The following is a 25,556-nucleotide window of genomic DNA, read 5'->3' as shown; positions in this document are numbered from 1 at the left end:
CCTCCTGATCAAAATTGCTCTAAAACTGATATCGACCCTGATATCAGTTTCCCCACACTAAACTCAGCATATATGGGGTTAAAACCAAAAAACTCATTCCTTGTTTGCTCTCCGGCTTCCTGGCTCCAGAATCCACTATCCTCCATGGAGACAGACACCGTCAAGGACAAGCACCTGAATCCTCTCCTCCCCACAAAGAGATACAGGCTGGTGGGGAAGCTGCTGACCAGCAAGGTCACGGGCTCCCTCCTCTCTGCAAGTGTCTCAAGGCCAAAGACAGGCTGGTGGGAAAGCTCTGACCAGTAAAGCCACATGCTCCCCCTCCCCTACCTAAAACCCCAAATAAAAAACCTTCCTTTTAGCTTTTTGGGGAGTTTGGGATTTCAGCATTAGCTGCCCTCTCTCCTTGCTCAGCGCTGTGCAAAAATTAAATTCCTACTTTCTTCCACCACACCGGTGTCAGAGATTGTCTTGCCGTGCAACGGGTGAGCGAACTCACTTCAGGTTCGGTATCAAAACAACATCAGCACCTGGATGGCAAACATCTGGAACGTTTATCAACCTCGTTAGGAACAAACAAACACAAGATCCCACTATCAAAATAGCAGAAACAAAAACCAAAGTTGCCGGCCAGGCCAGAGCGAAGTGAGCGGTCCTGTGGATTGCTCCTACAGATGCAATTTGATAATCCTTTGGAAAGCAGGTTCAAATTTGCCCTAATTTGCCTCTAGAACAATAAACGAGGAAGTGATACTATTCAGAGACAAAGGTTTATTTAGGATCCGTTTGTAGGGGAGCAGATTTCGCCACCTCAAGGTGTGTCTCATTGGCATGAGAATTATTATTATTATTTTTAAAGATTTTATTTTTCCTTTTTCTCCCCAAAGCCCCCCGGCACATAGTTGTATATTTTAGTTGTGGGTCCTTCTAGTTGTGGCATGTGGGATGCTGCCTCAGCATGGCTTGATGAGCGGGGCCATGTCCACACCCAGGATCCGAACTGGCGAAACCCTGGGCTGCCAAAGTGGAGCACGCCAACTTAACCACTCGGCCACCAGGCCGGCCTGGCATGAGGATTATTTATTTGGGGCTGGTTATTTTTTTAAAAACTGCAGACAGGGGAGAAGCTCTGAAACCAAGTAGAAGTTACCCTTTGTAAGAGACACTTACATCTGTAAGGGAAATCTCCATCTGTAAAGGTGTCTCCCTCTCTGCACCAGGAAGAAGAGGGGATGACCTTATCTCTAGAAACTCCTATCAATGCGGAAGGCAAGGGCTTAAATCTTCAGAACCTTGCTTGTTTAACTTGTGTAACAAGGTTACTGCCTAACCTTGTTCACTGTGCTTTTCTGGTCATCCCCCATAACTGCCTACCCCCACTCCCAACATCCTCCTTTGTCTTCAGCTGAGGACGGTATTCAAGGTGGCGACCTCAGCCTTTCTGGCGAGTTTCTCAGCTTTCCTTGGTTTCTCCCATGTGTACATGTTATTAAACTTCGCTGATTTCCTCCTTTTATTCTATCCCACATCAGTTTAATTCTTACACCTGCCAGCAGCCCTCGAGGGCAGAAGAATTGATTTCCTCCCTTACACTAACATAAAAGACAGTTCATAATTGCTTACTTCTGTATTTTCAATAAAAATTAAGGTCTGTAAGGGTTAAGAATTCTAATTAATATCTGTGATTAAAGTTACTAAAAATTAGTAAGGAAAACATATTTGTATTCAAGGAAAGTAAGATGTGTGTTTTCAGTAAAGAAGGTATAAGGAAAAGAAATATTTTTGTTTGTTTCATTAAGAAAGATAAATTTGCCCTAAAGCATTAGGAAAAGAAAAGAAGACTTGGGACAAACTATGAATGTAGAAAAAAGTTATAGAAGGTTTGTGAAAAAGGAACCTTGAGAAAAAAGAGTTTTATGCATGGTCAAGCTAGCTAAGATTGGAATAAATTTAATTAAGTAAACAAGTTTTAATATCAACAGTAAGCTGGTGCAAAATTAGAACTTGGTTTTCCCTTTCTTAAGAGGATAATCTCCCTGGACTTTTAGTCTGCTCTTGATAAGGAGATTATGATAGGTTTTTCTTTACTTTTGAGTAAATCTGCCTAAAAGACAGAAATTCTCTGTTTTGTCAAAACAATTTCCTATGTTCTGAAAGGCTGAAATCTCTCATTAAAAGAACTAAGGGTTTGTTTTTTTAACTATTTGTCTTTAACATCCGTTGTTGCTTTGGTTAAATGGATAACGAGCATTATTTCACAGCGACCAGTGTTTCAGTGACACAGAATCAGCAGACACCCAATCTTGTTTGACCAAGGGTTTTAAAGCCTTTTGATATTTTTGACAAGCTTCCCCCCAAATTCAGATTCTAAATGAAGTCTTTCTTTTGACCTGAAAAAAAATTTTTTTTCTTTGAGAATTTTCAGAGGGCCCCTAGGACTCCTCAAAGAAATTTCTTCTCCCTGTAAAGAGGGAGACACTGAACTGACTAGGCTTGTTTGGTGCCAAAGTGCACGGGAAGCATTGCCAGCCAGTGATGATAAGCCTTCCTAGGTTGCATTGCATAGGTGAATATTCTTCACTGTTTTAACTCTACTGCCTTGCTTCCAACATCACAGGAGGAGACAATCATGACTGCATTCTATTATCTAATTTGGTTTACAGGTGGGTCTTACTTAAACAATGAGCCAGGATGTTATCAAGCTGGATATGCTGTCCAGCCCTGAGAATGCCCGTTACTTTCTTATTTTTATTTTATTTTATCTTTTTTGAGCAAGATTAGCTAACTGCTGCCTAGCTAACTGCTGCCAATCCTCCTCTTTTCGCTGAGGAAGTCTGGCCCTGAGCTAACCTCCATGCCCATCTTCCTCGACTTTATATGTGGGATGCCTACCACAGCATGGCCTGCCAAGTGGTGCCATGTCCACACCCAGGATCCAAAGTGGCGAACCCCGGGTCACCGAAGCAGAACGTGTGCACTTAACCGCTGCGCCACCGGGCCGGCCCCATGCCCATTACTTTCTACTAACTCTGCTAACCCAGTGAAAGATTTCCTTCTACAGGCTCAAGAAATGGCCATGAAAGAAGAGAACAAAGATGGCGACAAAAAGGGGGAATTCCTGACCCCAGCATGCAGCTGTGGTTCCAGCCTGATAACCAATGACAGTGCCCTTTGGAGCGCAATTGCCACTGCCCCAGCATGTGCCTCAGTTACCCACCGGGCACCTGAAAAGACGATTTTGTAGGGAAAGCAATATTTTTGGAAACTTTTCCCCACAGCGGCTCATAAAGCATGTGCTCATTGCACCATGTGTCCTAAATACAATCCTGGGAAACACTTCATGGGTCACAAAGCTGCTTTTCCCTTCCGAAGGGACCATTTGAGGTCTGGCCATTGAACTTTGTTCCAATGCCACCATCTCAAGGATATAACCATCTTAGTAATGATCTGCGTGTTCTCACGTTGGCATGAGGCCTTTCCTTGCAGAAGAGCAACGGCTTTAGGAGGAGGTAACTTACGGGAAAGGCTCATTCCTGTTTAGGGAATTCCTGCCGAGTCACACCGTGACCCGGGAACTCATTTCACTGGACAAATAATTAAATCTATTTGTGACTTTTGGCCAATTATGCAACATTTTAACTAATGGTACAATCAAAACTCAATTGACAAAGCTTACAGAAGCATTTAAACTCTCATGGCCGAAAGCTCTTCAGCTAGCACTTCTCAATCTTAGAGCTACACCTTTTGGTAAACATCAGCCGTCTCCTTTTGAAATAATAACAGGGCAGCCTATGCAATTAGAGGAAGAAATGTATGAACCAACTTTGCTTAAGGGGGATATATTACATTGTTGTCAGGGTCTCATTGAGGTGCTTAAAAGAAATGACAGGTTGGTAGCTAATTCTTTTCACAGAGAGCTCCTGGGTGATGCAGACCTTAAGGATCATGGACTACAACATGGAGAATTTATTTGTTGGAAGAGGAATCCAATAAAAGACTCTTTGCAGCCCTGTTGGAAAGGACCATATCAGGTACTTTTAACCAATGCATGCACGGCAGAATCAAAAGGCATAGACTCAGGATTCACATTTCTCATTTTAAAAAGTCTTCTTGGCCTGAGTGGTTTTCACTTCCTGTTTCTGATACCTGACTTCAACGGACCGATGCAGTTATCGCCAAACCAGGATGAGAAGATGACGGCGTCTGTTCTAGACAGCGGTCCCCAGACTCCGGACAAGGGCTGTATTCCCAACCTCGTATCTCCACATTTGAACCTTTCTTATGCTTAAACTGTATATCTATTTTATAGTGGTTCCATTTAAGGTTTTCAGAACACTATCACACTTAAAGAAAGTGATTGTTTGAAACAGACTGGTCTTGAAGGCCAGGCATTTTTTGGGTGGCTCCTAACGGAACTCAGTGGTTATGTGGAACAAATCCCTGGCCTTGCCTGCTGCCTGGATGGCTAAGACACTGCACCCTGAGCTTCCCCTGGACGCAGGCAAGGAGTCACATGGAGTGAACACCTGTTGCCAGTCTCTTCTCTTTAAGGCCAGGGGGGCTCATTCAATGTTCCACTGGTGTGGCCGTGTGGCAGCTATATATGTCCTTTCCTGGTGCCAGAAGATGTCACACCACGTATGGAAGCCCTGTCAAGCAGGAACAACCTTATTAAATACTGAAATATCTGTAATGAGAAAGGCTGCCCTTGAAAATAGAACGGAGTTAGATAGTTTCACGGCATCCCAAGGTGGTACCTGCGCAACTGTTCAAATTGAATGCTGTGTTTTTATACCTGGGGAATCTTCCAGGGTGTCATCTCTGCTGAAGCACATGAAAAAGCAGGTGAACACCCGAAACAGCCCTACACGTGGTCTTGATTTGTTTAGCTGGCTCCCTTTGGCGATCTGGATTGCAATTTCTGTTACTCCTTAGAATTCTTGTATTAGTCATAATATTCTAACTAATTACTTTTTTCTTTACTCAGTGTTGTAAGACTGGCGTGCAGGTTAGAGTAATGATAGCTCAATGACTTGAGATGGGTGACCAACCTCACAATCCTCAACGAATTTCCTTTTCTGATTAAGACTATGCACAAGAATTCATTTTTAAGTGAATCGTTTCAAGTATAGGATTATCTGTTCTATAATTGTTACAAAAAATGTAATTATAGGAAGTCATGTAAAAGCACATGTACAATGTTTGTGCGATAATCTAAAAATAATCGACAAATTACATAACCTATGAAACACTTCCCCTTTTAATATATACCTCTACGTTTGCCCGCTATATTCAACTATTTCTCCCCAACCTGGATAACTGGGCAAATTGATGAAATAAAAGCCTGGCACTGAGGGACATGAAGGACCCAGGGCAGGCAGCAACCACTCTGGCACCGAGGGACAATATTTTGATCAGCAATGTTTTCTATCAAAAGGTTATTGATCAAAAGGGAAAAATGACAAGAGATTTTCACATATTGAGGTATATGGGATAACAATTGGTGTTCACAACTGATTCAGCTTGAACTAAAAAGTCTGATTTATGGTCTATTAAGCATAGATTTTACATCTGATTAACCAGTAAAGAACGCACTCTCTTAAGATAAGAATGCATACTTCCACTCCTAGGCCCGGCTGGTAACGCCCGGATTAATGTCTTTCCTGACATCAGGTCATGCTGACCTGCTGATTTGCAACTGAATACCTCTTTGAAACTATGATGAATGTATATCATGGGTGTGTTTGATGTATATTCTTTGTTCCAAAAAGATATGACTACTGAAAACCATGCTTCACCGGAACACTCTAAGGCCTTCCCCGATTATAACCCTCACTCTGACTCAGGTAAAATTTACCTTATTTCTCTTCTCTATAGAATGGTTATCGGTTATTTTGGGTCAACAGTGGGGAGGAGTTTATCTTTCTACTTAAAAAATAATATTACTTTTGAAATAATAACTGGAAATTTTAAAACAAATAAATAAAAATTATACAAGAACAGAAAAGAATCTGTAAGATATAAAGTAAAAAGTTCTACATGTTAAAAAATGAAGGGAAATACAATTATTTGCCCAAAAGGAAGTAGATGGAATCTACATGATGGAATCAGGGAATACATTTATCTGTGTTTCCTCCAACCAGCCTTTTATTCCCCCAAATTTGTTATTATCATCCACTTGTTGTAAGAAGGGGGAAACGTCCCATAAACTTTTTCAAAGGAGACTATGGAGCTCAGTAATGCCACCCTGTGAAATATGAGGTCTCCTTGGGGGGGTTTCCATCAGCAGGGTACAAAGCTCAAAGCCTGGGGCATTTTGAGTTTCTTCCAGTAAGTAGGGTCAGAACATTGACCATGGGGGTGGAGGCAGTGTCTTCTTTCAACTCGCAAATGATGAGCTGATTGCTCTGCCCAAAGATGGGAAGAATTGATCCTTTGATGGAAGCCCTGCCAGAGTGGGAAGCCGCCTCCTCACACGGAGGGAAGCAGATCCTGGGCCCCTATTCTCCACCAGCCACAGCAGACACCTGGTTGCTGTCGACACCAAGCAAGCCCCTCTCACGTGTCTGCTGTATGCCCCTTGCATCAAGCAGTCGAGTGATGGAGGGACAAGCCTCGGGCAACGAGCCTGCCCGGGCCCAAATCCCTGTTCACACCCCTGGCAGTGCCAGACAAGTGCCTGAGCTCTGCGTCACCCAACGGGATGAAACGTAAATGACTACAAACCAGAGAGAAAGAGACTGGAAGAATTCATAATTCAACCAGGCAGTAAAGCAGTGAGTTGGAAGAAGTTAGCCTCAGCCCCATGGGGGGGTCTCAGGCTCAAAGCAAATGAAAAAATTACCTAAAGGTAGAACTTGAACCCAGATAAACTGTCACCCTCCTGAGGGACATGGAGCTGGAGTCCTCTGTTGTCATAGTGACTGAAAACCTGGGCTTGGTGGCTCTTCTACGGCAAGGGAGACTCAGTTCATGTCTCAGGTCCCTGCCCCAAGACACATTCAGTTGATGAGCAGCCCAAATTCCCCCGGGGTGGTAATCCCAATTTTCTTGCCATAGTAAAACTGCTCCTTTATTTTACAGGAGGCCAACGGGGAATCTGGACTTTCACGATTGCTCAGTGGCAATGAAGCTGCTGCCCCCACACACAGCCCCAGTGGGGGCCATGTGGAGAGTAACAACAAGATGCCCTTCTCCTCCCAGCCAGGGTGTTATTGGCAAGGCCAGAATTCCCACCACCACCCCAACAACAAGAGATACACTCAAAAGCACTACAGATAAATCGAAATGAAATCCTAAAAAATGTTCAAGTAACACTCAAGAAGGCAGGAAAAAGAAAACAGATACCAAAAACCCAAGAATAAGCAGAAAACAAAAAAATGACAGGAAAAAAAAATGACAAATTTAAGCCCTAATATATCAACAATTACACTAAATATAAATGGCCTAAATATACCAATTAAAAGACAGAGATTAGCAGAATGGATTTAAAAACTACATGCTATCTAAACTATATGTTATAAGTAAGAAATTTACTTCAAACATGATGAAATAAGTAGTTTTAAAGTAAAAGAATAAAAAAAGATATACCAGGCCAACACCAGTGGCTTAGTGGTTAAGTTCAGTGCACTCTGCTTCAATGGCCTGGGTTTGGTCCCTGTGTGTGGAACCACACCACTTGTCTGTCAGTGGCGATGCTGTGGCAGTGGCTCACATACAAAAAAGAAACAAAACACGAGGAAGATTGGCAACAGATGTTAGCTCAGGGCAACTCTTTCTTAGCAAAAAAAAAAAAAAAAAAAAAAAATATATACCATGCAAATGTTAACCAAAAGAAAGCAGGAATAGCTTTATAAATATCAGATAATGTAGACTTCAGAGCAAAAAATTTACCAGGGACAGAGAAGGACATTACACAATGACACAAGTTTCAGTCTACCAGGAGGACATAGCCATCGTAAATATATGTGCACCAAACAGCAGAGCTGCAAAATGTGTGAAGAGCTGAGAGAATGAAAGGAGAAATAGACAAACCCACAATTATACTTGGAGATTTCAACACCTCTCTCTCAACAATTGAGAGAACAACCAGATGGCAAGGATGCAGAAGAACTCAAAAACTATCAACTAACAGAATCGAATGGACATTTATAGAACTTGCTACCCGACAACTGCAGAATAAACCTTCTTTCCAAACGCTCACAGAACATGCACCAAGGAGACCATATCCTGGGTCAGAAAACAGCCTTGACACATTTAAAAGAATTGAAATCATACAGAGTGTGTTCCCTGACACAGTGGAATCAAATTAGCAACCAGTAACAGAGAAACAACAGGAAAATATTCAAATATGTGGAAACTAAACAGTACATTTCAAATCAATGAGTCAAAGAGGAAGCCTCAAGGGAAATTAAAAGGTACATTGAGCTGAGTGAACATGAAAAGACAGCCCACAAAATAGATGAAACTCAGCAGTGTTGAGACGGGAATTTACAGCACTAAATGCTCACACTAGAGGAGAGAAAAAGTCCCCAATCAATAATCTAAGCTCCTTGCTCAAGAAATTGGAAAAAGAAGAGAAAAGGAACTCAAACAAACAGAAGGAAGGAAATAAGATAAAAGCAGAAGTTAATGAAATTGAAAACAAAAATAACAGAGAAAAATCAATGAAACAAAAATCTGGTTATTTGAAAAGATCTACAAAATTGGCAACATCTAGCAAGATTGACAATGAAAAAAAAGAGAGAAGACGCAAATGGCCAATATCAGGAATGTAACAGAGGATAGCGACACGGACCCTGCAGACAGCCAAAGCTCAGTAAGGGAAGACTGCCACAACCCTACATGCACATTTGACAACTTAGGTGAAATGGATCAATTCCTCGAAAAGCACAAACTAACACAACTCACCCAAAACGAAATGGTCTGAGTAGCCCCACACCTATTAAGGAAATTGAATTCATAATTTTAAAACTCCCAAAAAAGAAATCTCTTGGCCCAAATGGTTTCACTGGAGAATTCTACTAAACATTTAAAGATGAATTGACCCCAGCTCTACACGATCTCTTCCAGAAAAACAGAAGAGGTGGGAATACTCCCAAACTCATTTAATGAGGCAAGTATTGCCCTGATACCAAACCAGACAAAAAAGAGTCCTAAAACCCCCCAAAAAACTGCAGACTAATATCCCTCATAAATATAGACATAAATTCTTAACAAAATATTAGCACATAGAGTTCAGCAATATGTAAAAAGAATTATACCCTATGACCAAGTGAGTTTATTTCCTCGGTAGAATGCTGGTACCGTATCCGAGGACTGTTGGGAAAGACAGTCATGGACGCAGTGTTTTGACCCCCCAACTAGTCTGTGTGAGAATGGGCCTTGGTGGGAATGTAGATTGGGGCAGCCACTATGGAAAGCAGTATGGAGGTTCCTCAAAAAGTTAAAAATGAAACTACTGCATGACCCAGCAATTCCACTTCTGGGTATTTATCCAAAGAAAATGAAAATACTAACTCAAAAAAATATATATGCACCCCCATGTTCATTGCAGCGTTGTTTACAATAGCCAAGATGTGGAAACGATCTAAGTGTTCATGAATGTATGAATGGACAAAGAAAATGTGGTATGTATATACAGTGGAATATTATTCAGCCATAAAAAAGAATGAAATCTTGCCACTTGTATCAACATAGATGGACCTTGAGGGCGTTGTGCTGGATGAGGTAACTAAGACCAAGAAAGACAAGTATCATATGATCTCACTTATATTTGGAATCTAAAAAAAACACAACCAGTTCATAGACACAGAGAACAGACTGGTGGTTGCCAGAGGCGGGGTTGAGGGGGCGAGGTGGGCAAAACTGGTGAAGGGAGTCAAGGGATGCAAACTTCCAGCTATGAAACGAATGGGCCCTGGGGATGTACCGTACAGCATGGCGACTGTAGGTAATAATACTCTATTGCATATTTGGAAGTTGCAGGGAGAGTGAATCTTAAAAGTCCTCATCACAAGAAAAAAAATTCTGTTACTATGTGTGGTGACAGATGTGAGCTGGACTTATTGTGGTGATCATTTTGCAATATATACAAATATCAAATTATGTTATACACCTGAAACTAATATAACGTTATGCATCAATTATACCTCGATGAAATAAAAAGGACAGGCCTTGGCTCGGAGCACTTTCTTACCAAGAGCTAAGGAGCCCCGCAGCCTGTGCCCGCCCACCGCCTTCCTGGGAATCTCTCTCCCCATTTCAGGCTCAAGGAGCGAGCGTTCCTTTGTTTTGCTTGAACATGCACATCACTGGCCTCAGGCACTCCTCCGTCTTGCAGTATTCCAGATTCCTCGCTGGAGGGGAAGGATTATTGTCCTGAAGCACGAGAAGGGTGCAAGCAGGCCAACTGCCCTGTGCCCACTGCGGGGGCACCTGCTAGCCCTGAGGGACCCACTCCCATGCCTGGGGCTAATCTTGCTCTCTCTCTTCTTGGTGTGATAAAGCCTTGTCCATCCAGTGCTTGACTGCGTTGTGTTTTCCTTGGCGACTCTGACACCAAGATGCAGCGGGCAGCAGCTTTTGGACTTCTTCCCTGGAGGCTGGCAGTGTGATGATCTTGCTATCCTCTGTGTCGTAGGAGCCCTCCCCCGGCACTGTCTACTGGTGCACAGTGTTCTGCTTGACAATAACTAGGATAATTCATCGTTTTAATAGGCTAGAGAAGAAAAAAATCATATCACTGTATCAATGGATGCAGAAAGAGAGTTTGAAAAATCCAACAGTCGTTCATGGTTAAAACTCTCTGCAAATTAGGAATAGAGAGGACCTTCCTCAAGCTGACAAAGGGCATCTAGAAAAAATCTACAGTTAAGAACATACTTATTGGTGAAAGACTGAATGCTGTCCCTGCGAGACTGAAAATAAGACAAGGATGACCTTTCTCCCCACTGCTAGTCAACCTAGTGCTGGAGGTTCTAGAAGCACAATAAGGCAAGAAAAGAAATAAAAGACACAGAGATGAGGAAGGAAGGAATAAAACAGCCTCTATTTGCGGATGACGTGATTATCTACGTAGAAAATCCCAAAGAATCCACTGAAAAACACCTAGAACTAATAAATGAGTTCAGTAAGGTCACAGGATACGAGATCAATGCATGAAAATCAATTATATTTTAATATTCTAGCAATAAACACATAGACACTGAAATTAAAAATACAATACCAAGGGTCGGCCGGGTTGTGCAGCGGTTAAGTTCACACGTTCTGCTTTGACTGCCAGGGGTTTGCCCGTTGAGATCCCAGGCGCAGACCTACACATGGCTTATCGAGCCATGCTGTGGCGGGCATCCCACATACAAAATAGAGGAAGACTGAGCACAGATGTTAACTCAGGGCCGATCTTTCTCAGCAAAAAGAGGAAGATTGGCAGCAGATGTTAGCTCAGGGCTAATCTTCCTCAAAAAAAAAAAATACCATTGACAGATAAAAACTAGACTATTGGTGGTGAGCACGATGCAGTCTATACAGAAACTGATAAATGATGCACACCTGAAATTACACAGTGTAGTAAGCCAATATGACCTCAATAAAATCATTAAAAAAAAATACAGTATCATTTACAACCACACCCCAAAAATGAAATACTTAGGTGTAAATATCACAAAACATGTATAAGACTTGTATTCTGAAACCTACAAAAGGCTGATGAAAGAAAATCTAAATAAACAGAGAGATATATTCTGTTCATGGGTTGGAAAACTCAACATAGTAACAATGTCAATCCTCCCCAAATCAGTAAATAGGTTTAATATGTTACTATTGGAATCCAAGCAAGATTTTCTGTAGATTTAAGCAAGATTATTCTAAAATTATGTGGAAAGGCAAAGGAACTACAATAGTTAAAACACTTTTGAAAAAGAAGAATAAGGTGGGGCTGGCCCTGTGGCTTAGTGGTTAAGTTCTTGTGCTCCACTTCGGTGGCCCAGGTTCACAAGTTCAAATCCTGGGTGCAGACATATACCACTCATCAGCCATGCTGAGGCGGCAACCCACATATAAAGTGGAGGAAGATTGGCACAGATGTTAGCTCAGGGTGAATCTTCCTCACCAAAAAAAAAAGAAGAAGAAGGAGCAATCAGTCTACCCAATTCCAAGATCTAGCTGCAGTAATCAAGACTGTGCTTGGTTGGGGGATAGATATATGGATCCATGAAATAGAAGAGAAAACCCAGAAAGAGCCCACACAAGTATGGCCACGCGATTTTTTGTCAAAGTTGCAAGAGCAATTCAATGAAGGAAGGTTAGTCTTTTCAACAAATGGTCCTGGAGCGAGGGATGTATCTTAAAATAAATGGAGTTTTCAATTCAATAAAATACAGTATTTCTTGGGCACCCACTCTGCACTAGGAGTATAGCAATGATGAAGGAAGGTCCCAAGTCTTATGGTCATGGTCCCAGGAGAAGTCCTGGGTGCTGGAGAAGGAATGTGGGCACCTGGGGTCAGAGACAGGGGGATCCAGCTCCAGAAGAGGAATGCAGGAGCGTTAACCTTTGCCTGGCTGGGTGCCCTTCCTTTTCTCAAAGACAGCCTAGTGGAAGGTCGCAGGCTTTCGGTGCAGACGGGCAGGTGTTCCATCTCCCATCTCTGCCCCGGCGTACCGATTGTCTGTCAACAGCTAACAGGGGTCCCACCTTCAGCAGGTGGTTGTGGGGTTCACACGAGTGAGCCCCACTAAAATGGTGCAGGGTGGGGCCCGGTGCATGTTAGAGTGAGTGTTGTCCTTGTGTGTCCATGAGCCTGGAAGGTCTCTGTGAAGGAGCAGAGAGAGGAGCTGGGGGCAGGGCGGGGCCGTGGGGGCAGAGAGGGAGAGAGGCCCCTCCCCACCTCCACCTGCTGTGGGCTCAGGGCTCTCAGACGGACACCTTAGCAGGAGGAGGAGAGCTACCAGTTTCTGGGTGATCTAGACACGCTCCCAATTTTCTACTTGAAGTTATGGAGAGGCTGGGGGCCTTTGTGCTGGAAGGGACTTCAGAGCACATGAGCCAAGGGACCTGGCCAGGGGGCAGCTGCACGGTGGGCAGAGTGGGACAAGGAGCAAAGTTAAATCCAGTGTCGCCACTTCCTGTCTGCGCAACCTTGGGCGAATTACCCAACCCCTCCAAGATCCGGTTTCCTCATCTGGCAAATGCGGAGAGTAGATTTCAGAGGTTAAGGTTGCTGCGAGGATTGGAGGTGACGCATGTCAGCGGCCTGGCCTGGGTAAGGGCCGCACAGAAAGCAAAGCATGTTCGACGAAGCTGGGTTTCAAACCCACTTAGAAGCTGCGTGACCTTGAGCACTTGCTTCCCTCTCCTGCAGAGATGAGATCGTAAGTGCTGTCCACTGGGGCATGGCGAGAATCAGAAAGACTATAACCCGAGGACCTGTGACAAGTGTGGCACATGGCAGATGTTCAATAGATGGTGGTCTCTCTTATCACCGGGGTCCTTGCAAATCTATTTTAAACAAAGCCTGATTAGCCTCTAAGGGAGCGCCAGGCACTCAGGGGGCCTTTGAGGGGCATCTGTCGAGCAACCAGCTCAGTAAATGAATCTGAACCGCACCTGTGAAAGGTGTGCTGAGGGAGTGGCTCAGGCAGCACTCCAAACACAGCTTTGCACCATACCCAGTCTCGGAGTCTCGGGGAGAGGTCCCTGACCCTGATTCCTTCTCCCGGAATGACATCATCTCAATCATCTGGGGGAGGATAGCCAGGCCAGTCACTGGGGCGTCAGCTCAGGCGCCCAGTGATCGGGGCCCCAAATGCCCAGAGGACGCTGGGCAATCACCGGCCCCGCCTCTCTTCCCCTGGGTGAGCTGAGCGGCTGGGCTGGCCATCCTGCCTCTCAGCAGCAAGGGGGCCCTTCCTCAGAGGTTTCTGGCCTTGTTCTGAGCCAGCTGCCCTCGTGGGCAGGAGAGTTTTCTTCCCAAGCCCCAAGGGATCCCAAGCCCCTGGTTCTCAGGGATCCCTGCAGGAAACTGTCCTCAGGGGCCCCATACGTGGGTCCAGCGCTGGTCCGGGTGCTGGAGACGCCGCAGTGCTCAGCCGCAGCGTTTAGTGAGCACCTGCCACGAGTCAGAAGTGTTCTAGGCTGGGGGTGTAGCCAAGACTGACAAAGTCCCTGCTCTCGTGGCTAGTTGGAGGATAGACACTTAAACACATACACATAATGACAAGCGCTGGCAAATTTCAGGAAAAGAGCAAAATGCTCTGCAAGAAGAAGGGCAAAGATAAGTTCACAAAGTCCCTGCAAACGACCACAGACAGGCTCACAGGAGCGCCTCGTGGCACGGTTTACGAGGCTGAAATGTGCAAACAGCCTTCATGTCCACCCGGGCCATGGACTGAATGTGTCCCCTAATTTGTATGTGGAAGCCCCAGCCCCCGACGTGATGGCATTTGGAGGTAGGACCTTCGGGAGGTCATTAGGGTTAGATGAGGTCACAAAGATGGGGGGGTCTCATGATGGGGTTAAGGATCCTCCTTGCTCTGAAACTCTAGAGTCATGTATCCATGTCCCCTGCAGGACATGTCCACACGGGCTCGAGCAGACATCTCACATGTGACACAGCCAGGACCTGCAGCCTGACCCCCAGCCCACCCCCCTCAGAAGGTGCCAGCTCCATCCTTCCAGATGTTCCATCCCCAAACCGTGGAGTCATCCTTGACGCCTCTGTTCCTTGTGCCCCACGTCCAGTCCATCTGCAAATCCTACTGGCTGTACCATCACGATACGTCCAGAATCTGACGGCTTCCCACCTCCTCCACCGCCACCGCCCTGGCCTGAGTCCCCGCCATGTCACCTGCTGGACTGTAACAGCTTCCTCGCTGGCCTCCCTGCCTCCTCCCTTGTCACCTACAGTCTATGCTCAGGCAGCCGCCAGAGTGATCTGCTCAAACAAGTCACATCATGGTCCTCCTCTGCCCAGAACATCCCCACGGCTCCCCGTGTCACTTGCAGCGGCAGCCGAATTCCTCACACAGCCTGAAAGGCCCAACGTGACCTGGCCCCTATCTCAGACCTGCCCTCCCTCCCTCACTGCATTCCTGACACTGGTCTCCTCGCTGTTTCCTGAAGCCACCACGCACATCCCTGCCTCGGAGCCTTTGCACTGGTTCACTGGCTGCTCCCTCAGTCTGGAACATTCTCCCTCCAAATATCCACATTGTCACCTCCTTCTTTTGCTCAAACACCACCTTCTCTGACCACCCTGTTTAAAATCACAGTCCACGCCTTGCCTGCACTCCTGATGCTGCTGCCACTGCTCCACTGTTTCATTTTTCCAGAACACTAACATATGACAAAATCCACCTATTATATTTATTGCTGATTGGCTGTCTCTTTACACAAGAAAAAAGTTCCATGAAGGCAAGGCTTTTGTCTGTTTTGTTCACTTCATATCCTCAGTGCCCAGAACACTGCCTGGCAAACAGCAAGTATTCAATAAATATTTGTTGAATTAACAAAACCACTTTTGACTTGTTCTCTTTGTGGCTTATTCACAGACAATTTAAATCCCAAATTGCTGAAGAAAACAGGGAAAGAAAAACTACCCCAGGACACCTAAGACTTGGGGTACAGCCCAGCTCTCCCGCTGACTTGCTGTGTGATGGTGGGCACGTCACAATCCCACTCTGTGCCTCAGTCTCCCATGCACAGAACGAGGACTGGATTTGGGTTCTTGGAGGGCCCCCCAGACTCTGACAATGGAAGACTCCCTCCTCTGGCTTCCATTAGAAGCTCGAACTAGTCCTAATTGTATGACCAGCCAGAGAAATTGGGTTTATTGAGACCTACCACATGCAAGGAATCACATGGACGCTTGAGAGCATCAGTCCTGGCCCCACCACCCGCTGGCACGGGAAGTGGGTTCTGAGCCTAGAGAAGGTGGTTTGGATCCTGGATCCCACTTTGTGGGTTGTGGGGCCTTGGAAGTATTATTCCGCTTCTCTGAGCCTCAGTGGCCTCATCTACAGCGTGGGCGTCATGACCGGCCCCACCTCACGGGGACATTGGCATGAACTCAGTCAGATCCCACTGCCCAGCTCTGAATTAATGAGGTGAATTCTTTGTTTCAAAGCCAGAGCAAACAAAACACACACACACACACACGCAATCTAGACCCCCAAACACACTCTGCTCACTCCTGATTCCCATGCATGCCTCCTCCAGGCGTTCCCTGCTGGGAGTCCGTCCACCCCCCTCACCCGTCACCCACTAGCAGGGAGAGGCAGCACCCACGGCCCAGGTGTGACCACAGCTCCGCGGCTGAGTGAGTGTCCCCGGAGCAGGTGTGGCCCCACCTGCGATGTCTAGTCTGACACCCGGAGGCCCCACAAGAGGCAGGCCTCCTGGCGTGTGCAGGGGACACTGGCTCCCAGGCCAGGAAGCTCACCCCCCGCCTCCAGCTCCACCAAGCGCCACCCAGGGCACCTTGGGCAAATCACCTTTCTTCTTGAAGCCTCTATTTTCCCTTCTATAAAAAGAGACATAATACTAAGCCCATATAGCCCCGTGTTGTAGTAAGACGCAGATGTGATAACGTCTGAAAAGCTCATGTCACTTGGACAGGGAGCTGGTAAACCCCGCACTCTGGAGCAGAGTGCCTTTGGTTCAAATCCTGGCTCTCCCACTTTCCAGCTGTGTAACCTCCCCGTGCCTCAGTTTCTTTTTCTGTAAAACGGGAATGAGGATGGTACCGACCTCCGAGAGCTGCTATGAGCATGAAGTGAGGGAATTATAATAGTTCGTACTTCACAGGCTTGTCCTAATGAGTTACACCACGTGAAGCGCAGAGATGGGCCGGCACAGAAAACACCCCAGAGGGTGAGTTATCACGTGGGACACTCATCCCAAGCCGGGGGAGTCTGAGTGTGTAGGCTGGGCTGTGACCTCTTGCCCCAACCCTTCGAGCCTCCCGGTTCTCTCCGTTCTCCTCTAACTACGCCGTAGGGCAGGGTGGGCGAGGTTGGGTGGATGCAGGGGTTCGCGGCCCCAGGCGGGGACCACCTGCAGGCTTCCTGAGCGCCGGGCCCTTCCCAGGAAAAGGACAGAGCCAGCCTGCGGTTGATTCTGGCCCTGACACCCGTGCGGGGCCCGAGGGCAGCTACGGACCAGGAGGGGCTCAGCACCACGCCCGGGACCTGAGTTGGGAGGGGCCAAGCCGCTGGCCACAAACCACAGGGGCTGACTCATGGCTTCCCCTGGGCGATATAAAGGAACCAGCCCAGGGGCTTCCTGCAGCCGGAGGGACGATGGCCCAGGGGACAGTGATCCATGTGGCCCCAGAGCAGCCCACCTACGCCGTGTGTGTGCTGGGCACCGACACGCAGTTGGATGTCTACGGGTGAGTGGGGGGCGTCTGGGGGTGGAGTCAGGTCCAGTGATGCTGGAGGAGCGGGTTCTGCTGACGCAGGACAGGTGGTCTGCCGAGGCTTCAGGCTCCAGCCTCTGGAGCTGCTGCCCGCGGAGAAGCTGGAGAGAGAAGACCCGAGTGGCCCTGGGACGTGCCTGGATTCAGGGCAGTGGGTTCTCTGCCATGTTCAAGTGGGATTTCCCCAGGGCCTCACCACAAATCCATTATTAGGGGCAAACAGCATCATCTCCTTTCACCATTGAGGCACTGGAAGCTCAGAGAGGGTCTATGACTTGCCTGAGGTCACACAGCAAGTGTGCCCTGGAAGCCAAGCTAGACCTGGACTTCACAACCCACACTTGGTTCCCGGTGCGTTGTGAGCCGACACCACTCAGCCAAGCCTCCCTCCGTGGGTGCAGAGGCAAGACAGGCTCTGGCATGGGAGAGGCCGAGGAGGGGGACCCAGCCCTGCTGTTGGCTAGCTGCGTGGTCTTGGGAAACCAAGCCTCAGTTTCCTCGTCTGTGGAATGGGGATAATACCCACTTCACAGGGTGTTATAGGGATTAAATGTGAGAAACCATGAGAATGTTTGTTAGGCACTTAGCACAGTGCTGTGCAAATCGCTGGTAGTTGTTCATTCATTCATTCTTCATTCATTCATTCATTCAACAAATATGAGTTGAATCTATCATATGCCAAGTCCTGTGCCAGGCTCTGGTTAAACAAGACGGTTCAGGAACGTTCTCAGCGAGTGCGCACAGTTGGCATCATTGTTGTTGTCAGTAACAGTAGTGGCAGCCGCTGGCTTCCTCCGTCCCAGGCTGGGCGTCAGTGGTCCTAGTGAGGCTCCCACAGGAGTGTCTGGGACATTTCCTTGAAAGTGTCACTCGGTGGCTGACCCGGGAAGAACAGCAGTAGTGTCTGGGCGGCCTCCCAGGACGCGGAGGGGAGGCAGGAGACGGCGGGGCTGAGGAGCAAAGGAAAAAGCGACAGCCTGATGGCGTCCGAGGACACCGGCTCCTCTGGGGGCGTGCTCCCCGCTCAGTGCGACATTGTGCACGGCTCACATGACAACGGCTGATGTGCACATCATACTCCCACACGTACTCACTCAACAGCCGTACGAGGTAGGCAGTGCTATTATTCCCATTTTACAGAAGGGGAAACTGAGGCTCCGAGAGGTGAAGTAGCCACACGGTTAGTAGGTGGGGGAGCCAGGATTCACTCCCTCCCCTCTCCCCCTCGGTCCCTGGACCGGCCCTTCCCATAATTTCTTCCCTGTCCTTCTCACTTGTCCCCGGCTAGCGCCTTCTTCCTGTCTCCCGTGCAGCCACCGCCTTCAGTGGGGTCTGAATTCCCCTCTGAAAACACAGACGGGGTGGGCACCCCTCCTCCCCAGCACACGCGCCTCCACACCTTTGCACGAGCGGTGCCCTCGGCCGCAGGGCTTGGAGCCCCCAAGGGTTAGAAAGACGGGTGGTACAGGCCAGCCCAGACCGTGGGGGTGGCGCCTGTCCCGGAGACGCTCCTAGAGACCCTGGTCGTGATTCTCACCCCGAGCCTGGAAAGGACTTGCCCTGCTCAATGGGAAGCATGTTGATTGCAGTCACAAAAAATCCCACCAACCGGTGATGCGCGCTGAACCCCGCCGAGGGCTCTCTGCGCTCCCAACTTTTACCAAAGCTCATACAAATTAAAGGAGGCTTGAACCCAGGACTGTTTGCCTCCCCAGCACGCACTGCCACCCAGTGCTGTGGGGTTGGTCGCCCTGAGCCCGCTGCCCAGGGGGGTGGACCTCGGGCAGCTTCCCTAGGGCTTGGGAAAGGCTCAGAGTGGGTGGGGGGCCAGGAGCTGCCATCCGTGGGCTCCTCCTCTTGCCCCCCAGGGTCTCTTTCTGGACAGGAGACCACACAATGTGGCAGCGGGGAGTGTGGGCAAGGCTGTTGGTGTCTCTGAGCCTCAGTTTACCTATCAGTGAAATGGGAAAGTTAACACCCACCCTGCTGGGTTGTGGTGAGGATGAAATTATAAAGTACATGCCGAGGGTCCGGTGGAGTGGTCCCCTTTCCTGGAGGATTGCACGCGCCACTGAGTGTGACAGTGCTATGGGCACCAAGCGCTGCCCAACCGCTGGGAGGAGACGCTGGATGTGGAGTTGGAGGAAGGATGTCAGTGTTGTCACTTGTCTGGGACTCAGGCTCTCAGTGCGGCTCCTGCAGAAGCTGTCGGAACTTACGAGAAGATTCAGCTCTGGGTCGTCTCACAATCACACACACACTCACACACACACACAGTGAAGACCCCCATATGTTTGCGGAAGTTCCTTGTTTAGGATCCGAGACGGTCTGGAAAAGCCAAAGGAAAGAACACACGTCCTAGAATCAAGTCCCAGCAGGGCCTCACCTCTCCGAGCCTCAGTTTCCCCATCGGGCAGAGAGGGTGGCTGTGAGGCCTGGAGACGTGGCTGTAAAGCCCCAGAAGGTGGCAGAAGCACCTGTGTGCGCCCTTCTCCCTGCTCCCGGTGGGGAAGTCACCCTGGGCAGAGCGAGCCGAGATGGACAGCACCGCGGGCCCCGTGCTGCATGCCCGTCGGCCCCAAGTCTCCGTCTTCCCATTGTTCTTTGAGCCCCTTGTTCGTTTTCCTGTTGTACTAGACACATGGCGTGTCCCTCTCCATCTGCCTCCTCCTGCCCCGGCCCCTGGGCAGCTGGGGTGGCCTCTGGGCGGCTTGGCAGGCATGGAGGCAAAGAGCTGCACACGGAGCAGAGAGGGAGTCTCCAGGCTTTGAGAGAGAAACGAGGGCCTTTCTTAAGTTTCAGTTGGCCAGGCATTTGCAAAGCAAATGTCTAGCTTGTAAACCCAGGGCACAGCAGGGTGAGGTGAATGCAGAGAAAGAAACAGACATGATGTGGCGGAAATGACATCAGCTGGGCTGCAAGTGGACCCAGACCTGCCACCAGCAGCCCCATGACTTGGACACTTTGCCCCTCTGTGCCTCAGTCTCCTCATCTGTAAAACAGGCGTAACAGCACCCCGCCCACAGGGTGACTGTGAAGATGGAGCCACGCGCTGCATGCTTCACTTAGTGAAGGTCGAGATAATCCGGGCAATGCCATCAGGACGGGGGATGCGCAGCCAGAAACGTCACAGAGGGCCGCAAAAGTTCCAGATGCTGAATTCTCGGACAGAGAAGGAGGAGAATAGTGTGGCTACAGGGCATGAGCTAATGTCTTGCCTTCCCAGGGACCCGTTCTGTTTGAGATATGAAAAACGTTTTTATGTATTCCCCCTTTGCTGTTCACACCCTCTTGGTAAGGCAAAGATTGGCACGGCTGACTTTTTTAATCTGCTCGAACCTGTCACTTGTTTTATCTTTTTTCTTATGAGGAAATTGATTTTAGTTCCACTGTTTCTTACTTACCTTCCACCTTTCTGGAACCCAGCCGTCACATCCCCTGAGAGGCCAGGGTTTTATCTAAGGGAGAGGCAGAGACTTCTGTGATGGAAAGACAGAAAGAGGGACTGTCGGTTTCTACTGCTGCTGTAACAAATTACACAGACTTAGTTGTTTAAATAACACAAATATATCATCTTACAGTCCTGGAGATCGGAAGTTCAAAAATGGATCTCACGAGGTTATTCCTGAAGCTAAAATCAAGATGTCCAGAGGGCTGATTCCTTCTGGAGGCTCTGAGGGATCCATTCCTTGCCTTTTGCAGCTTCTAGAGGCTGCCTGCATTCCTTGGCTCGTGGCCCCTTCCAGCGACTGCATCCCTCTGGCCTCTGCTTCCATCACCACATCTTCTCTCGCTCGGACCCTCCTGCCTCCCTCTTATAAAGACCCTCGTGGTTATAGTGGGACCACCTGGATAATCCAGGATAATCTCCCATCTCACGATCCCTAACTTAACCATATTTGCAAGTCGTCTTTTCCATGTAAGGGAACACACGCACAGATCTGGGGGGTTAGGCTGTAGTCATCTTTGGGGAACCATTATTCTGCCTACACAGAGGGGAAATCTCATTTTGAGGAAGAAATCCCTCTTGGTTGGAGAGTTGGGGGAAGGATTTGGTGGCGGGGGTCCCCTTGAGATGGGCCTTTGGGACTGGATTGGATTCTGAGAGAAGGGGGCATTCCAGATGAGGGGCAGACGATAAGCAGAACCTGGAAAATGAGAAAGTGTGGGCGGGTGTGGGGGACCTGGGAAGGATTCTGTTGGACTGCAGCGTGCGGAGAATGTAGGGGGCCGGTAGATGTATAAAGGAGGCCGGGGCCAGCTCTGGGATACCCCAACCCCGTCACAGAGCAGAGAAGCAGGACGCCTAAAGCTGAGCCTGGGGAAGTGATTTCCCTTCTCTGTGCCTTGGTTTTCTCACCTGTGAGATGGAAATGATAACAGCACCCATCCTACAGGTTGGTGGTGAAAACTGAGTGAGTTGATATACAGAAAGAACCTGAACGGGGTCTGGAGCAGAGGAAATGTTCTGTGTGTTCACTGTCACTCAAGTTTAAGAGCTTTAAATTGACGCCATGGGGACGGAATGAGGGCCCAAACCAGGGTGGACAGCAAACGAAATAAAACCAGGGGAATGGAAGCTAGGGAAGCGTTGGGAAAGCTTTTCTCCTCTTTCATCTGCTTCGGATCTCATTAGTTCTACAAAACATGCTTCAAAAATTCATCTACTGAAAGAAAAATATCAAAACGTTAGTGATTGTCTCCGAGTGGTAAGACTCCGTTTTCTTCTAGGCAATTCCTTCCTTCCTTCCTTCTTTCCTTCCTTCGCTCCTTCCTTCTTTTTCCCTCCCTCCTTCCTTCTCTTTCCCTCCTTCCTTCCTTTTCTTCTCCTCCCCCTCCTTCTCCTCTTCCTCCTCCTTCCTTCTTCCTCTTCCTCGTCCTCCCCCTTCTTTCTCCCTCTCTCTCTCTTTCTGCCTTTTTTATCCTGTATTAGTTATCCATCACTGTGTAACAAATTGCCCCCAAATTTAGAACAACAGCGTTTATCATCTCGCAGGTTCTGTGGGTCCGGGTCCAGTGTGGCTTAGCTGGTCCTCTGCCTTGGCGTCTCAAAGGTTGTGATCAAGGTGTCCGCAGAGCTAGGGTCATGCTAAGGCTCCTCCGGGCAGGCTCTGCTTCCAAGCTCACTAATATGGTCCTTGGCAGGATTCAGGTCCTCGTGGGCTGATGGACTGAGGGCCTCGTTCCCTTCTCTGGGTTGGCAGGGAGCCTCCCTCAGTTTCTTGCCATGCGGGCCTCCCATGGCTCATACTGTGGCGGCTTGATTCGTCAAGGTAAGGGAGCTGAGAAGGAGAGAGTGAGGGAGGGAGACAGAGAGAGAGAGGGAGGGAGGGAGGGAAGTCTTCTGTAACCTTATCACAGAAGTGAAGCCCACAACTCTTGCCATTTTCTGTTGGTTGGAAGCAAGTCACTGGGTCCTTCCCACACTCAGGGGGAGGGAGTCACACAAGGGCACGAGCACCAGAGGTGGGGATTGTGGGGGCCAGCATAGAGGTCTGTCTACCACACACTTTTCCTGTATTTTCCTAATTCTCTATAATGAATATACAGAGCTTCTGATATAGAGACAAAGAACTTTATTACAAAAATGAAAATAGAAAACATAATCATAAAATCCACGTCTCTATGACCTTATGGCGTGGGATCTGCCCTCTCGGGAGTCTCCCACACAGTTTGAATCTGCTGCAGTTTCTTAGCCCTTCTGCCTGTGGGTCGTTCACTCTTGCAGAAAAGGCTGCTCTGAGCATTCTTGAACGTGTCTCCTGGTGCACACGTGCAAGAGAGTCTCGAGGGCGTCTGCCGAGGAGCGAGGAGCGGGTCGCTGGCTTTGGGGCAGGCTGATGTTTGACTTTGCAAGATAACCCTGAGTTGTTTCACAAAGTGGTTAATTTCACACTCCGCGAGCAGCGTGCTAGTTCCCTCTGAACCGTATAGTCTATAGCGTTATTTTCACCAACCAGGTGGGCGTAAACCCCATCTCATTATGGCCTCGATGTTTTCATCTTCCTTCTCAGTGAGGCGGAGTGCCTCCTCACATGGCCATCATCCATTTGTGTTCATCATTCATTCAAATTCTGCGAATGCCTGTTTGTGTCTTTCGCCCATTTTTTTCTATTAAGTTATTTGCTTTTTTCATGTTGATTAGCCTAAGTTCTTTAAATATTCTGGATGCTAAGCCTTTGTCGGTTTTATGCTATGAAGAACTTCTTAGATTATGCTTGTCTTTTCACTTTATAGAGTCTTTCGATGAACAGAAGTTATTTATTCTCACTTAGCTGAATGTATCAGTCTTTTCTTTCTTGCTTATTGGTTTGGTGTCTTGTTTAAGAAAGGGCATAAAGATGACCCTGACATGTTCTTTTAAAAGGTGCAAATACCCATTCATGACAAAAACTCTCAGCAAACTAAGAATAGAGGGGAGCTTCCTCAACTTGATAAAGAATATCTACAAAGACTTCCAGCTAACATCACACTTAACGGTGAGAAACCTGAAGCTTTCCCACTAAGATCAGGAACGAGGCAAAGATGTTCCCTCTTGCCATGCTTTTCACATCATACTGAAAGACCTACTGAATGCTTAGGACTAGAAAAAGAAATAAAAGGAACACCAACTGGGAAGAAAGAAAGAAACTTGTCTTTGTTCACAGATGACATGATCCAAAAGAATTGACCAAAAAACTTCTGGAACTAACAAGCAATTACAGCAAGGTTGCAGGATACAAGGTTAATGTACATAAGTCTATCACTTTCCTATATACCAGCAAGGACCAGGTGGAATTTGAAATTAAAAACACAATACCATTTATATTTGCACCCCCCAAAATTAATTACCTAGGTAGAAATATAACAAAATATGACTGAGAAATTTATGAGAAAAACTACAAAACTCTGATGAAAGATATCAAAGAAGAAGAGAAGCAATGGAGAGGTATTCCATGTTCATGGATAGGGAGACTCAACATCGTCAAGATGTCAGTTCTTCCCAATTTGATCTACAGGTTCAATGCAATCCCAATCAAAATCCCAGCAAGTTATTTTGTGCATATTGGCAAACTGACTCTAAAGTTTATAGAGAGAGGCAAAAAAACCCAGAATAGCCAACACAATATTGAAGGAGGAGAACAAAGTTGGAGGACAGACACTATGCAACTTCAAGACTTACTGTGGTATCGCAGTGTGTGAAATCAAGACAGTGTGGTATTAGTGAAGGAACAGACAAGTAAATGAATGGAACAGAACAAGGAGCCCAGAAATAGCCCCACATAAGTACAGTCAACTGATCTTTGACAAAGAAGCAAAGGCAACACGATGAGAAAAGGTAGCATTTTCAACAAATCATGCTGGAACAACCAGACAGCCATATCCAAAAAATGAATCCAGACACAGACTTTACATTCTTCACAAAAAATTACCTCAAAATAGATCACAGACCTAAAGGTAAAATGCACAACTCTAAAACTCCTAGAACATGACATAGAAGAAAATCTAGATGATCTTGGGTTTGCTGGTAGCTTTTTAGACACAACACCAAAGGCAAGATCCCGGAAAGAAAGAATCAACAAGCTGGATTCACTAAAATTAAAAATTTCTGCTCTGCAAAAGACACCATCAAGAGAACGAAAAGACAAACCACAGACTGGGAGAAGATATTAACAAAAAGCATATCTAATAAAGGATTGTTATCCAAAATACACAAAGAACTCTTAAAACTCAACAGTAAGAAAACAATCTGATTGAAAAATGGGCCAAAGACCTTAACAGACACATCACCAAAATAAATATACAGATGGCAAATAGCAAAGGAAAAGATGATCCACATCATAGGTCATCAGGGAAATGCAAATTAAAACAACGAGAAGTCACTACATAGGCATTAGAATGGCGAAAATCCAGAACAGTGACACCACCAAATGCCGGCGAGGATATGGAGCACGAGGAACTCTCATTCATTGCTGGAGGGAATGCAAAATGGCGCAGCCACGTTGGAGGACAATTTGGCAGTTTCTTAGAAAACTAAACACACTCTTATCATATGATCCAACAGTCATACTCCTTGGTATTTACCCAAAGGAACTGAAAACTTATGCCCAAACAAAAAGTTGCACATGGCTGTTTATAGCGGCTTTATTTACATTGC

The 25,556-nt window shown here is 47.2% G+C and overlaps 1 protein-coding gene across 3 annotated transcripts in view; it reads left to right on the top strand.

Moving 5' to 3' along the window:
• Positions 1-17,290: 17,290 nt before the first annotated feature.
• The window catches only part of PADI4 (peptidyl arginine deiminase 4), a 33,297-nt gene continuing 25,031 nt past the window's right edge, over positions 17,291-25,556 (top strand). For 2 of the 3 annotated variants that reach the window (XR_011503603.1, XM_044769801.2), the window contains exon 1: positions 17,292-17,392. Coding sequence is in view for 2 of the 3 variants with exons in the window: in XM_044769801.2 (XP_044625736.1) it covers positions 17,301-17,392 (92 nt within the window). In the remaining variant the exon portion in view is untranslated. Of the gene's footprint in view, positions 17,393-25,556 lie in introns of all 3 variants that reach the window. The other variant, XM_044769800.2, reaches the window with a different exon arrangement.

The sequence above is a fragment of the Equus asinus genome, chromosome 5, assembly GCF_041296235.1.
Source record: "Equus asinus isolate D_3611 breed Donkey chromosome 5, EquAss-T2T_v2, whole genome shotgun sequence".
NCBI lineage: Eukaryota > Metazoa > Chordata > Mammalia > Perissodactyla > Equidae > Equus > Equus asinus.
Note: the sequence above shows the minus strand (reverse complement) of the source record. Positions and strands in the feature narration are given on the sequence as shown.